This window comes from Peromyscus leucopus, chromosome 14 (assembly GCF_004664715.2).
Source record: "Peromyscus leucopus breed LL Stock chromosome 14, UCI_PerLeu_2.1, whole genome shotgun sequence".
Taxonomy (NCBI): Eukaryota; Metazoa; Chordata; class Mammalia; order Rodentia; family Cricetidae; genus Peromyscus; species Peromyscus leucopus.
This window is the reverse complement of record NC_051075.1, coordinates 21,580,772-21,597,024: the sequence shown is the minus strand read 5'-3', so window position 1 is coordinate 21,597,024 and position 16,253 is coordinate 21,580,772. Positions and strand designations below refer to the sequence as shown.

The 16,253-nt window shown below is 36.1% G+C and overlaps 1 protein-coding gene across 4 annotated transcripts in view; it reads right to left on the bottom strand.

The window, feature by feature from the left end:
- Arhgap5 (Rho GTPase activating protein 5) overlaps positions 1-16,253 on the bottom strand; it is a 75,692-nt gene that overhangs the window by 21,686 nt on the left and 37,753 nt on the right. For all 4 annotated transcript variants that reach the window (XM_028869695.2, XM_028869693.2, XM_028869692.1 and 1 more), the window contains exon 3: positions 11,608-11,755. In XM_028869695.2, the coding sequence (XP_028725528.1) occupies positions 11,608-11,755 (148 nt within the window). The remainder of the gene's footprint in view (positions 1-11,607; positions 11,756-16,253) is intronic.

Genomic DNA, 16,253 nt, shown 5'->3' with positions numbered 1-16,253 from the left:
TAGAAGTACTATGTGACATTTCTGGCAGAAAGCTGTTACATGAATAAGACTAAAGGCAGTGCTTTCCCAGTTTATCAAGTACACGTTTCTTTCTTTTTTTTAATGCCACAAGGCCAGGAGTCCATGTCAATTATTTTTACTTTACTGAACTAAAATGTCTCCCTACTTTTTAAAGCTATTTAACTGATAATCATTAAAAATAACAGTGGTTATCAACATTTGTTATTTCCATTACATGTAATTAAAATTTCACAAGGCATATATTATGTACATCATTTTCATTCAATCTTAAAAAAAAAAAAAAAAAGACCGTGGCCAGGAGTTCCACAACTTGGGGTGGTGCAAGTCTTGAAGCCAAGAAAGAAATCTATACCCCTCTCAACTTGGTGAGAGAAGCTTCTTCATGCAGCCCATACTTGTTAATACAGAGATTCGTAGCTAGTCAAATGCTGAGTGCCTAGTGTAAGTAACTGAGTGCTCTCTATATCCGCTCCCCAACCCTCAAGGCTCAGGGAACATCACAACAGAAGAGGCAGAAAGAATTTAAGAGTCAGTACATGGGGGTGGGGGTGACTTCTAGATATGTCATGTCAACTCACAGGGCAAGCTAATCAAAATTCCAGCATGCGCCAGGCAGTGGTGGCGCACGCCTTTAATCCCAGCACTTGGGAGGCAGAGGCAGGCGGATCTCTGTGAGTTCGAGGCCAGCCTGGTCTACAGAGTGAGATCCAGGAAAGGCGCAAAGCTACACAGAGAAACCCTGTCTCAAAAAACCAAAAATTCCAGCATGCACAAAAGGGGGCAGGGGACTCCAAAGTTCCACCCTCAGCCACATAGCTACTAGCAAGTAATGGCTGCTAAGTAGGAGGAAGTCACTCGATTTTGGGGATTTTCTCTGGTTGGCTGGCCACACTCCAGTAGATGGCTCCAAAACCCACCTGAATATGGAAAGCACTAATTGATCTTAGGGGGTTATTAACAACAATTAAACACAGAAAGTTGGGAGATGGGGCAGGATTCACTAATGGGAGTTTGGAGGGAGGTAGTGGTGTATAGATATGATCAAAAAATACTGTAAAAAATATGTGGAAATTTCAAATACACAAAAAAATTATTAAAATAAGAGCACACAATTAACACAGTAAAATAAATTGCTTAGTCACATGATAACCAAGCTAAACTCATTAGTTGGTCCTATTCAATGCATAAGAGATATCCTCCTGAAATGCCTCCCAATGATATGGGTGAATGGTTTCTTCTCTCTACAAGGTCTCGATCTTTGGGAGCGAGATAGCAATTTTATAACTATCAAAAAATACTGAGCATTTGAAGATTTACGTGACAGGTTACTAAAATTATCAACATATCAGAATGTGATAGAATAAGTCATAAAAAGAAATTCCAAAGATCAATGCCATATATCATTAAAAACTGCTTTTGTATAACAAATATTTTAAAAAAGTAAGTTTAGTTTTCCATTTTGAAAAAAGTATGAATGTTTAAATGTGTATCATGTATTAGATAATCACACAGAAAACTTATCTGTATAGAATCTTAGGTGATTTTTAGACTACTCTTTATGGATTAATTGGTATTTTCTATTCTGTTACTTTCCTAGAAACTTCTGGTTATCAAAATCACACGTGGGGCTGGAGAGATGGTGCAGGGGTTAAGAGCAATGATTATTCTTCCAGAGGCCCTGAGTTTAATTCCCAGCAACCACATGGTGGCTCACAACCATCTGTAATGAGCTCTGGTGCCCCTCTTCTTCAGGCATTCATGCACATAGAAACTGTATACATAATAAATAAACAAACCTTAAAAAAAAATCACCTGTAAACAGTTAACAGCTGTGAGTTTAGACTAGAGTCGATTACAAGTCAGTTAAGTTCTTGGGTTTTTCTTCCTCTACTAATTCAATGTAACTGTACATACATTTGTTTCATTTCATATCACAATGAAGGTTTATGCAAAGAGTAAACATTAAGCAAAATTGATTCTATTATCAGTATTTTCATTTGGGGCATTTAAAAGGGTAAAGGATACCAAAAAAAAAAAAAAAAAAAAAAAAAAAAAAAAAAAAAAAAGCCGGGCGTTGGTGGCGCACGCCTTTAATCCCAGCACTCGGGAGGCGGAGGCAGGCGGATCTCTGTGAGTTCGAGGCCAGCCTGGGCTACCAAGTGAGCTCCAGGAAAGGCGCAAAGCTACACAGAGAAACCCTGTCTCGAAAAAAAAAAACCAAAAAAAAAAAAAAAAAAAAAAAAAGGGTAAAGGATTAAGTGTTTCATCAGAACTGGGCAACATTCCTTTTCCTGTAGAAATTCTGTCATTAAAAACAAAATTACTGCCAGACTCAGGGGCACATTCCTTTAATCCCACCCACACTCAGGAGGTAAAGAAAGCACTCTGAGCTTGAGGTAGGCCTACAGAGTTAAGTTCCAGGATAGCCAGGGCTACCTAGTGAGATCCTGCCGCAAAACATAATTGATTGACTGACTGATTTAAAAAGTATTGAGTGCAGCAGGGAAGGAGAATGAGAACAAAGTACAATGACATGAATGCAAGAAGCTGCCATGAAGCCCATTACTCTGTACGCTAACTCAAATGTTTAACAAAAGAAAACAAGGTGTTACAAAATACACACAATCTGATTATCAAGTATAAAACAGCAATTCTGTACAGATATATCAATTTATAAAGCCATCCCAAAGAAAAAACACAAATTTTTGTTTTTATAATATTGTAACAAGGCCAGCATAATGCAAATTACTCAAGTTTATATAACTTAAAATTATGAAAACTCTAGCACAAATATGTTAGCCTTTTGTTCCTATAGTAAAATAGACAAGGACATTTAAATTTCTAACAAACATGATTTTAGTACCAGCATCAGCTCTTGGCTGCATCACTACAGTAGAAATAAAATATTAACAGAAAGGAAGTCAGAGAGCTGGAGGGGCCAAGCTCAGGCTTTTATAATCTTCTCTCAAAAACTATCCTGATCACCTTAGGAAATGATCTAAGGACTTCGAAACAGCATTCAGCTCTTGAAGGTCCATTCTACTTCTCAACACCTCCATATTAAGGATCAAGCTTCTAACATATACAAGGCAGTTATGTCCAACCCTATTACCACCAACGCCTGCAAAACTTCTACTACAAGGTTCTTTGGCAAAAACAGACTTCAACCATAACAAATGATCCTACTCTCTGAACTTTCACAAAGATTGTCTCCTCTTTTTAATCTACCTGTCTGTCTCAGTTAGGGTTTCTATTGCTGTGAAGAGACATCATGCCACGGCAACTCTTATAAAGGAAAACATTTAATTGAGATGGCTTCTTAAAGTTCAGAGGTTCAGTCCATTATTATCATGGCAGGAAGCATGGCTGTGTGGCAGGCAGACATGGTACTGGCTACATCTTGATCAGAAGGCAACAGCAAATGGTCTCTGTCACACTGAGTCAAGCTTGAACAAGAGATCTCAAAGCCCGCCTCCACAATGACACACTTCCTCCAACAAGACCACACCTACTCTAACAGTGCCACTCCCTGTGAGATTATGAGGGCCAATTACATTCAAACTACCACGCTACCTATCTACCTACCTACCTACCTATCTACTTATCTAATTTTGTTTTTTGAGACAAGAGTTTTACAACACAGCCCTTGGCTGGTCTCAAACTTATAGAGGTCCACCAGGCTCTGTCTCCCAGGTACTGGGATTAAAGGTATATGCCACCATACCTGGCTCTCTTTTTAATGGGGGGAGGGGGGAGATAATTCCGATTTTAGTTTGGAAAATATTCTTTAAAACAAGGTTTTTAACTTTAATTATACAGTATGTATGTGCGTTTGCGTAGGGCGTGTGCACATAGGTGAAGGTGCCTGCAAAGGCAAGCAAAGGGCACTGGGTCTCCGGGAGCTGACACGGGTGCTGGGAACTGAACCTGAATCCTCCGCAAGAGCAGCATATGCTCTTAAGGAGCCGTCCCTCCAGCTCCCCAGGCAGAAATGTAAAAGAAAGATCTGTGTGTAGTGTCACAAGGGCAATCATTTGGTTATAAAACATAAAGGATTAATTATGCACAGACCAGGTACCACTACTTTCATGAGAATATATGCTAATGGACGGTGGGTAAAACAAAAAACACAGAAAGTTTAGCTTTTTAACCAGTTAAATGATCAGATATTTCAGTAAGACAGTGTTGTTAGTAACAAAATAAGATAGCCCAAAGCTAGAAAACCAAAAAAGGTAAAATATACCAGGAGGCCTAAAGGAATTTGTTGCTGGACATAAGCATTTAAAAACAATCTGTAGAAATGTTTCAAGGGCTAATTTACAACCTCTGTGCTAGGAAAGAAATACCCAGATTGTTTGTAGTGGCTCACTCCTTTTAAAAAATATATATAATTAATTTATTTTTATGGATGAGTGTTTTGCTTACATGTATTTCTGTGTATCACATGTATGCCTAGTACCCACAGAGACTAGAAGATAGCACTGGCTCTCCAGGGACTAGAATTAAAGACAGTTGTGAACTGCCATGTGGGTGTTGGGACTTGAACCCAGTCTTCTGGAAGAGCAGCCAGTGCTCTTAAGTGCTGAACCATCCTTTTAGGCCCAGCACCTGCATTGTTAAATTCAAGTGTCAATAACAGCAACTTCTGACAATTACCGGACAGTGAGTTGGGGTTATTTAAAGATTAGAATTCTAAAACCAATTGAAATAGTTCTTTAACAATTGTCACCTACTGTGTGATATGTTAAGGATACTTCAGCCCTACCAAAAACAAACAAACAAACAAACAAACAAAAAAAAAAAACAAAACCCAAAGCCAATCAACCAAACAAACAAAAAAACCAAAACCAAAAACAACAAAAACCAGAAGCATACATGACATGAAAACAGACATAAGAACTATTTAAAAAGTGTAAAAGCATACCAAAAACTATAATAGAAGGTCCCTGAATGGATCCTGGAGTAATTCTTGTAATGTTTTCCAGAGCTCAAAAGTGTAAGAAAAGACATATAAAGCTGCCATGCTGTGCCATCTCTGCCATGAGGAATCTATCCCTTTGTTACCATAAACTAATATAATACCTTTGTTCTTTGTTTTGTGTTTTTTAGTTCATGGCAATAGAAAAGTAACATAATAAACCTTAACCAATAAACCTGCAAAAGATGACTTTGATTATTGCATATATAATTCTACAAGATAAAAACATACTGGATGCAGCTGGGTGACTGTTTCATAACCCAATGTGAATAATACCAACAAGAAAAGAGAAAATGGACCAGTGAGATGGTTCAGTGGCTAAAGATGCTTTAGGATCCACATAAGGGATGAAGAACCAGCTCCCCAAGTCGTCCTCTGAGTTCCACATGCACGTGCGTGCGCACACACAAACACAAATGAATAAATAAAACACAATTATTGTAAAAATAAGTTAAAAGAGAAAACCCCCAATGAGAACACCAAAGGTAAAGACTGAAGTGACCCACCTGTAAACCAAGGTATCGTAACTGAAGTCAAGAACAAAAAGGAATTCTGCCTAGACTTTCAGACAGCAAACCCTGCTGACATCACTTATGATTTCAGAATTCTAGCCTTCAGATACGACACGTAACTTTGTAATTTTATTCTAGCCACTTTCTAAAGGTCTTATATAGCAGCCTCAGGAAACTAACAGAGAAGAAGCTTCCTCAAAAGTAAGTAATAGTTATGAAATCCCAAAGACGACAAAAAACTATCCCCTAGATAAGGAATATGACAAAGGCCCCGCTTTCACACTGGAACTCACCAATGTGTCAAAAATCCAGTACAAAGAAACAAAGCCATACAAAATACAAAGTAAAGCTATACCTACTTAGAAAACATTTTATATATGTGTGTGTATATATATATGTGTATATACATATATGGATATGTATATATATATGTATATACATATACACACACACACAGAGACACACAAGAAATTCCAAAGAATACATACAAACCAAAATCTAATAGAGCTAATAAAAATAATTCAGCCAAATTACAGGGTTAGTATACAAAACACTGTATATGCCAGGATTTCACTAAAAAAAAAAATTAAAAATTACAACTGAATAGTACCCAATAAAATGCTCAGGAATATTTGTACAAAGGATTTGGAGGAAAAAAAATCAAGGAATAGTTAAACAAGTGAAAAAATACCAAGCATCCATGAATTGAAAGACAATATTGCTTATGGCAATACTATCAAATAATCTAGAAATTATTTTTATTTAATTATTACATATTAAAAGGGAAGTAACAGTGAGAATGAAGACATACAAGCATACAGAACACAAGTGTTAGTGATGTTGTAACCGGTGATGACCTTTTATGCACTGCTGGTCAAATGTAAAACAGTATCCATTGTGGAAAACTCGATAGTTCTTAAAAAAGCGAAACAGTTACTGAATGACACAGCAATTCCATTCCTCTAAAAACACTGAAATAGAAAACACTTGGACAAACCCTTGTATATGAATGTTTACAGTACACTACTCACAACAGTCAATAGGTAGAAGCCATCTGAATGTGTCTACCAAATAATAAAGGAGATAAAATATGATATATGCTGCAACATAGGTGAATTGCAAAAACATGTTAACACTAAGAAGTAAAAAAAATATTCATATACTATATACTTATATGATATATGCAGAATGAATAACCCACTGGGACAGAAAGCAGATTAGTAAGCTGGACAAAGTGGAGAATAAGGAACTCATAAGGATAAGAGTTTCTTCGGGGTTTTAAAAATGTTCTGGGTGGCTTTACAATACTAAATGCAATATGGATCACTGGGTTGGTACACTTTAATAAGGTTACCTTTAAGTTTGTGAATTTTACCTTAATAAACAGTAAGAAAATTAAGTTATTTAATACTTATAACCATGATTCTTTATTTTCTTCTCTGGTTTTAGGACCTCTGTTTTGCATAGTCTGCTAACATTTTGAACTTTTCTTCTCTAAATGTTGATCCTGAATTTCATTAACATAAAGCTTACATTAGTATTTATAAACTGACAATTATTAAATTAGCATCTGAAACTCAAAACACTTTCCTGAGCTCTGTGGCCACATATGCAACAGAGTCTTGGCCTTTTACTAGGATATTCCACAGGCACATTAGATGCAACATGTCCAAACTATTTTGAAAAGTATTATTTTACTATGATTCTATGTACATTAATATGGACATTGCTTCTACCATGAGGAATTAACTGCATGAAAATTACCCTCCCATAGTAAATAACTAAAAATAGGAGAACAAAATTAACATTTTTTTAAAAAGTACTAAATACTCAGCTCAAAACTGTTAACCAGCCGGGTAATGGTGTAGGCCTTTAATCCCAGCACTCAGGAGGCAGTGCCAGGTGGATCTCTGTGAGTTCAAGGCCAGCATGGTCTACAGAGTGAGATCTAAGACGACACCAAAACTTCACAGGGAAACTCTGTCTTGGAAAACCAAAAATTAAATAAATAAATAAATAAACAAACAAACAAATAAACAATGAAATAAAATAAAATAAAATAAAAATTTAAAAAGCCCAACTGTTAACCATAGGGAAAAGCAAATGAGATCAGCCATGTGACTGCCTAGAGAATCTTCAGATAGTGAATGGAGACGGAAACCTAATAGGCCAAGACAATTTAGCAGCTACAGAGAAGAGGTCAGAAAGACTGAAGTCTGATTTGTGGGCTACAACATCAAAAATGGAGACACACAGTTAAGAGCCCCATACATGTATGGACAAAAATCTCTACAACTGGTTGAAAACTGTACATGTAATGAAAAGAAAGTTCCCGTAGCCAGGAATTAAAAATTATTCTGAAAATACCTTTTAATAAATAGGAAGTTAAGTAAAATCTTGTTGCTACAATAAGTAATTCTAACTATGTATCAGACTAAACAGTACTCTGGATCCTTAACATTTTAACAAATTTAATCTAGCAACATATAAAAAGTATAAAACATTATGACCCAGTGGTCTTTGTCTCAGGAATTCAAGGTTAGTTTACTTGAAAAATCAACTAATGTAATTCACTATATGAAACCAAATAAAAAACATTATAATCATCTCTGAATATGCAAAGAAACTATGTCACAAAATTAACACCCAGACAGACTAAAGGGTTTTCATCAAAACTGGACTCAATGGAGATGAAACAAGATGCCTAAGAATGCGATCTCCTTCATATAGAACATCCTCATTTACATGGCCCTGATGCAAGTCCTCCATGTATCTTAAAGAAATCAGACAATGTATGAAAACTGGGAGTCACCTGAAGACATGAAGAATCTAGTTACAGTTTCTTCTACCTGATAGTGGACTGGCCCAAAGGGCCAAGACTCTGAACAGACATAAAATCCTTCTTGGTAAGAACAAGCTGTGTTGTAGTAACTGATCTTCACAGTTAAACTATAACACGATTTGGGAAGTACAAAGAAATGTCTTGTGATCATAAGTGATGGCCCACAATATCCAGCCACTATGAATGTTGATGTAATTGTAAATAATGTTAAGCCCCACTTTTAAAAAGTGCTAATTATAGGGAGTCGATGACTAAAATGACACTGTCTCAGTAGCCACTTTATTTACTCTTGTTTTTACTTCTATCCAGAGTGTCATTTGTGAAGGGTTTTATGGATATAGGCATATAACTGCAAGGACATTTAAGCACAGGACAATTAATATCTGTTTTATTAAAATACTGGTGTACAGCTGGGCAGCGGTGGTGCACGCCTTTAATCCCAGCACTCGGGAGGCAGAGCCAGGAGGATCTCTGTGAGTTCAAGGTCAGCCTGGTCTATAGAGTGAGTGGACAGGCACCAAACCACATAGAGAAACCCTGTCTCGAAAAACCAAAAATAATGGTGTACAAAAAAACCAACAACATCCATTGGGGAAAATTCTAGGAACATTAGAATATTTTCTCAACATAACAGAGCATTAAAAAAAGATTTAAAAATGGCAACAGGATTTGGATGTAGCTCATTGGTAGATAGCTGGCCTAGCACACATAGGACCCCACCAGGTCTGACCTTCAGCATCACAGATAAAAATACAACAGCTAACATTATACGTAATTAAAGAACACTAGATGCTAGATGCTGTTTGAGGCAAATGGACATTGTCTATATAATACATAATATTTTTTATGTAAATTCTGACAATAAAGTTGATTCATCGACTCTTAAACCCATCATGTTTTTATCAAGATTATTCAACATTTAATCTTCTAAACAAGAGAGCTGATTATAATGAATGCTCATGACTTCTAACAGAGCTTAGAATCTGTAAATGGCTAAAATACAATTTTAAAATAATGACTACCATTTCTATATCTTCATTTATTATAAACTATAAGCTGAAGTTTATGGTGGTTACTATGCTGGAGGTCACATGAGAGCTGTAAACTGAACTCTATTTTTGAGACAATGTCTCACCACTTAGCCCAGGCTGACTTGATACAGCTTCATGAGTTGAGGAGTAATAGGGAGGGGTACCACCACCGCATAAATTGAATTCTTAAGCAACTGACAACCGGTACCAAACTGATAATCAGTTTAAAAATCAGTAATTAAAAACAAGCAATATACAAGAAGATTCTAGTTTCATTCTTCTATAGGTATTGTATTTCCATATATTTAAGTATATTTCTATCAAAGCACATTACTTTTTATAATAATAATAATAATGTGCACATTACTTATTATTTGATCTAGACTAATTCAAGTTAAAACTGAATTAGAATCGCAGTCACTTCCCTCAAGACAGGTCACTTGATTACTATGAAAATACTCAAGAAACTGGTATTTTAAAAATAATAATTTTTCACTCTATTGGTAAACGCTAAACTCACTGTTATTTTAATATTTTTCAATCACTGAAGAAAATCATTTTCTAAATCCTCAGTCATTTCCACAGGCCTACAGGTGGAATGCAGTTCAGTTGGTAGAGATGCTTTCCTAGTATTCAGGAAGCTCTGGGTTTGATCCTCAAAACGGCATAAAACAGAATCTAGTTGTGCATGCCTTATATCCTAGCACTTGGGAAGTATAAGTAAGAGTAACACCAGTCAAGGTCAGCCTAGAATACATAAGATCCCTTCCCTAAACAACAACAAACATGTTGTATTCACAAGGCCTAAATATATTACTACAGAAAATGAGAAGTCAGTAACTCCAAAGCAGAGAGCTAGTATTAGAAAAATCTTTGCATTTGTATTTCCTGTCTTAACTTCGAACAAGAAATTTGTCTACCACTCATTTTTTAAGTGTTTGTTGAAGGAAAGAAAATGTAAGTTAGTTCACATCAAATGTAGACTCTAAAAATTAACATGTACCAACTAAATGGAGATATATATTATGTCAATCATGATACTAGTGAGTAACAGTACTTTACTATATTCTATCCCTTACTAAAACCAGAAGTCACCATTCCTCATCAAATAGACAAACTGGCCATGTACAGAAATAAGTTGATAACTGGAATAAAAGGTAGGGCATCCATGAGCAAAACTAAGCATGATTATTTAGATAAGACATGGCTATACTAGTTTAAACAAACAAAGAAACAATAAAACCCAAAAGCCTATATACCTCAAAAAGAGCATTACAAGCAAATAAAGCTAAAACTGATGTAGCTTATGTTTTTAAACTTTTTTATAATTGAAATTCATTCAATCACTCAGGTCTATGGTTAACTTCGAGCTCATTTAAAATATGCTCAATAGTCAGATATGTTGGGAAATGCCTTTAATCCCAGCATTCAGGAGGTAGAGGCAGCAGGATTTGAGTTTGAGGATAAACTGGTCTACACAGTTCCACAGATACAAAGTGAGGTCTTGTCTCAAAAACAATAAATAAAATACACTCAAGCACATTCTTTTTTTCAAATCTATTCCCAAACACTTACTATCCCAACTCTGATTTTTTTTTCAGTTTTAATGATCTATATTACAGCAAAGCAAACATAAATGCAAACCTGTTTTTAGAACTGTGAAGATATCTATACATTCCTTATAAACATAATTCAAACCATATAAAACAACATCAAGCTAGAACTGCTGAATAAATAGTAAATCACACACAGAATGAACTGCCATTTGTAATATAAAATTATGGCTTTAACTTTTAAAAGAAATTACCCATGTGTAAAATAAGTAACATAAATAGTATTAGGTTGAAAATATTTTTTAAAAAAATTATAAAAAGTAACCTAATATTATAGTAACGAAGCTATTATAAATTTCAGAATTAGGTAAGTTTAATATTTTAACTTTCAACATATTTATTATGTTCAAGAAGATCTTCAAAATTACTACTGATACAATAAATAAAAATAAATAAAACAATAAGTAAAATACAATAAATAAAAATAAATAAAAAATACTACTGATACAATAAAGTTTCAGATAACTACCTTCAAGGTGACTAAGATGACGCTAACGGGAACTATAAGGCTCAAATACAGCTTTAACATATCACAAACATCTGACAAACTGTTATTGTACCAAAAATGCAAATATAAATCAAATCTCATGTATTGGTTCTTCTAGCCTACCTGTGTCTTCAATAAATTCCACACATTTTTCAACAAACAGTGGTATAGGCTTCTCAGCTGTAACCAGATCCTGGAGGGGCATCCCAAAGTAATTACTTTCCCAATTTCTACGTGTTGGTGGATTGAAGGTCTTAGTTTTCTTTTTCTGCTACAAGAAAACATATTCAAATTAAAACTATTAATGTTTATCTTCTCCAGAATATTTCCAAGCAATGTAAATAAATACTTTGGACCAAAAGAAGTATTTAAAAGTCACATCCAATCCAAGTGCCCAGTAATATTTGCCCTGATAAATTTTGCTGGATGTAAACTAACAACAGAGACAGAAATGAACAGGGGAAAAAAAAATAAAAGGCTGACTAGAAGAAAATGGTCTCTTTGGAAAATAAATGGACTGGATAAATAAGAGATTGGAAAAAAACAATTTCTCAATGTTAACACCAAGGACTAACATCTGCTTGTTTTATATGTGGTCGTCTGTCAGCTTTGTTTAGCCTTTGAGGTAAATTGTGACTTTGTATGAACTTTTCTTTGTCAGAACAAGTTAGGCTCGGCTGATTACAAACTTTCCAGGCCACCACCACCCTTCTCTCACCCCCTTTCCGTCCTATCTACTCCCTGAACAGTTAACATCATTTTCTGAAGGAACACACACATCTTCAGAAAAGTAAAGAAATGAAACAAAATCTAACATTAGAGAGAAAATGGATTCTTTACTAGGAAGTGGACATATTAAAAACACAATGAACACTGTCTGAAATCCATCTGTTCAGGAGATAGATACTAACTCAACTTTTCTGGACTAGATGTTATCTCCAAAGAGGATGCTGTTGTAAACACCCAGTTGGGGATTTCTGAAGTATAGGAAGATAAAGTCTTCAAACACAAAAAGAAACGTTAGAGCACTTTTATTCACAACCTTAGGTTCTTTCAGTCTAACTTCATATACAAATTTTTTATTTTCCCTGGTATAAACCAAACCAACCAAACAAACAAAAATAAATAACAGCATGCACACCCCGACACAAATCTATTCATATAGTAAGTATTGTTGCAGACTTACAAATAGAACAAAACCACACTTTGTAGTCAAAAAAGTGGAGCAAGAAGATACCATCACCTTATCTAATGCCCAAAAACATCTCTCATTTTCCCCATTCTTTCTACAGGAAACTTGTTCTAGTCTCTACACTGGATATCTTGAATATTTTAGTCCTTTCACTCAGCAAACTGCCAGAGCTCATGAAATCTAACTTTCAAATCCTCAGTCACTAACACTTCCTAGTAAGAAAGAGAATACACAACTCTTAGTAAGCAAAGACTATTACAATAGGTCATTAGTATTCTGGCTCAAAACCTAACTTACCTAGTTAAACAGTCTGTAATCTTATTCTCCAACTGACCATCACCAAATGTCCAAGAAGTAGCAGAAACTGTACTTAAAAGCCGGGTAGAGGTAAGTGGCTAAGTTCCTTTTTCTTGGAAGTAAGGTCCTTTTCAAGTCACAAACTAGTAGCTGCATTACAATTTTAATGGAAAAGGACAACCTGAAGCAAACCTTTTTTTTTGTCTGTTTATTGCTAAAGAAACTGCACCTCTACTCAACAGCAATGCCTAGGAAATAACAGTGTAACAGAAATGAAGAGGTAAAGAACTTTTGGTCTGCAACATTAAAGAGTTACTTTTTTTTTTTTAAGTGTACTGCTCCTGAAGACAACTTGAGTTTGGTCCCTAGCACCCATCCACAAGGATCTGATGTCTCTGGCCTTCACGGGCACCTGTACTCATATGCACATACCTATATATGCATGGACACACAAACACACACACACATAAAATTAAAAATAATTTTTTAAAGTAAGCTGTCTAGTTAGTCTTAAATGTTGTAATTCGCTGGGCAGTGGTGGCGCACGCCTTTAATCCCAGCACTTGGGAGGCAGAGGCAGGCAGATCTCTGTGAGTTCAAGGCCAGCCTGGTCTACAAAGCAAGTTCCAGGAAAGGCACAAAGCTACACAGAGAAACCCTGTCTTGAAAAACCATAAAAAAAAAAAAAGTTGCAATTCAGTGTTAAGAGATTACATTTTTATTATTGGCCATTCAAAACCAATTTAAACTCTGAGATGACTGAAGTAATTATATCCCCACTTGAGGCTGGGGAGAGGAAAAAGTAAAGTCTTAACTTTGTTTTAGAACACCTGAATACTTCACTAAATTTGGTGGGTTAATAAAAGGAATCAAAATAAGGTAGATTATCTGGCATAAGCTCAAAAGTGTACTTCTGAGCCCTAAGTTAACAAGGCAGGGGATTTAATTCTGAAACCACCAGATGTGGTGCTAGTAATCTACTACAATAAAAAGGCAAGATCTTAGAGCAAGGACTTTTCAGCAGCTCTAAGGGACACTTTAATACAGGTCTGCTCTGATAATCATTATAGGGGAGGAGACCAACCTATATGACCAGTCTGTTTCCTAAGGATACTGCCACAAAGAGGTTTACAAGCTAAAAAGTAATCTGGGGCAGGGCATATGGTGTACACCTATAGCCTTAGCACTGTGAGGCTGAGCTAGCCAGAATGCTGCTAGTTCAAAGTCAGTCTGGATCACAAAGTGAACTCAAACTAGGGTATGTAGATAAACTTTTTAAAAAAAGAAAGAAAAGGAGTTTTGGATCAGATACACCTTTCAAAATGAGTTACAATGCATACAATTCTTTTTGGTGTATAATTCATAGTTCTTAGCCAGCAGAATCACTCCAGGGAGTTCTTCAAGAATTCAGGGATTTGTTGTTGAGATAAGGTTCCATTCTGTAGTCCAAGGCTGTCTCCATGTTGTGGGCTATTTGTACACTGTGTGAGATATATTACTATGATTGGTTTAATAAAGAGCTAGATGGCCAATAGCTAGACAAGAGGTATAGGCAGGACTTCCAGGAAAAGAGAGGACTCAGGAAAGAAGGTGGAGTCACCAGCCAGACATGGAGGAAACAGCATGGACAGTATGGAGAGATGAGGTAATGAGCCACATGACAGAATGTAGATTAAAATAATACGTAGGGCCAGGTGGTGGTGGTAGTGGTGGCGCATGCCTTTAATCACAGTACTTGGGAGGCAGAACCAGGCAGATCTCTGTGATTTTGAGGTCAGCCTGGGCTACAAAGTGAGTTCCAGGAAAGGCTCCAAAGCTACAGAGAAACCTGTCTCGAAAAAATAAAAAATAAAATAAATAAATAAATAAAATGTAGATTAAAATAAATGGGTTACTTTAAATTATAAGTGCTAGTGGGACAAGACTAAGCTAAGGCCAAGCGTTCATAATAAGTCTCCATGTCATTATTTGGGAGCTGGCTGGTGGGACAGAAACTCATTACAAATGGCTTACAACTTGGGGGCATGTACACAGAGCCCACTGTTCACAGCATACAGAGGTGAGGCTCTTTTAAGAGGCCCTGCTGTGTGGCAGAGCACTTGAGCAACTGGCATGCTAGGTAAAAATGCCTGCCACTGGGACTCAGCAAATCTCCAGAGCTGGGGCAGTACCATGTAGTACTGCCCAGTACTGCTGAAGCTGACATGAGACTAGGTCCTCAGGGAAGCGGGAGGGGGCGGGGGAGTGGCAGCCAACAGCCAGAGCTGCTCAGCAGCCACTTAGCAGTTTAAGGTTTGGCACACATCAGAGTACACTACAAGTGAGCAGCTACTGGCACTTAATAAAGTCAGGTCCAGAATGAGAAAATCTCTGAACAGATATAGATGCTAATGAAAATGGTTACAGACAGTCATAGGAAAAATACAGTTTAAAGATAATAAAGTCTTTTAAAAAAGAAATAAAGTAATATAAAAAGAATAAGCCACAAAAAGATTGGATATACACAGGGTGTCTGGATCCTGTACTGTAATTTGTTAACTCTGAAATTTTTAAATGCTCATGTACAAAAACACAATAGCTGCTGAGACACTGGGTTATGTATGGAAACTGCTAAATTGAATCCTATTTATTTTAAGAATGTCTTAACTTCAAAATGGAAGTCAGAAAATATGTTGCATTGAGGAGAGGTTATGCTTTTGTTTCCATAGGAAATGAAAAGTTACGGTTCTCTTCAAAATTAGTAAGGATCTTGACTACAGAAATGAGGGGGAAAAAAAACCAAGACAGACAACAGGACAGATGATGTATAAGCTGATCCCCTGACATAGGAACAGCTCTGAGATTGGATGAAACATGATAAATCTTGTTGGCTAGAGTCCTCATGACTTATTATAAACCATCCTTTCACATGACATGGATAGAGATTTATATTAGTTTGGTTATACAGTCCAAATGGACTTATAAAGTTGATAGGTGCCTTTTACCTGCTCAAACATGGAATAAAAAAACATCTTTAGCTGACTTGTGCATACTGCACATTCCACACTTGTGTTAATGCAGATATATGTTACCTTTAAAAGCTTGTGTGTTTTCAGAAAGAATAAAAGGACCATACACCAATGAAAACAAGTAGCCTAGATAATCCAGCCTCTCAGAATGCCTCTGTTGCAGTTTTTTCAAAAATCTGCATCCAGAACAACTTCAAAGCTGCTAGCTGAGAAGGTCCAGCTTCAAGCGATATTCCAATTAGGACTTCAGATAAGATATGCACTGTACTTCA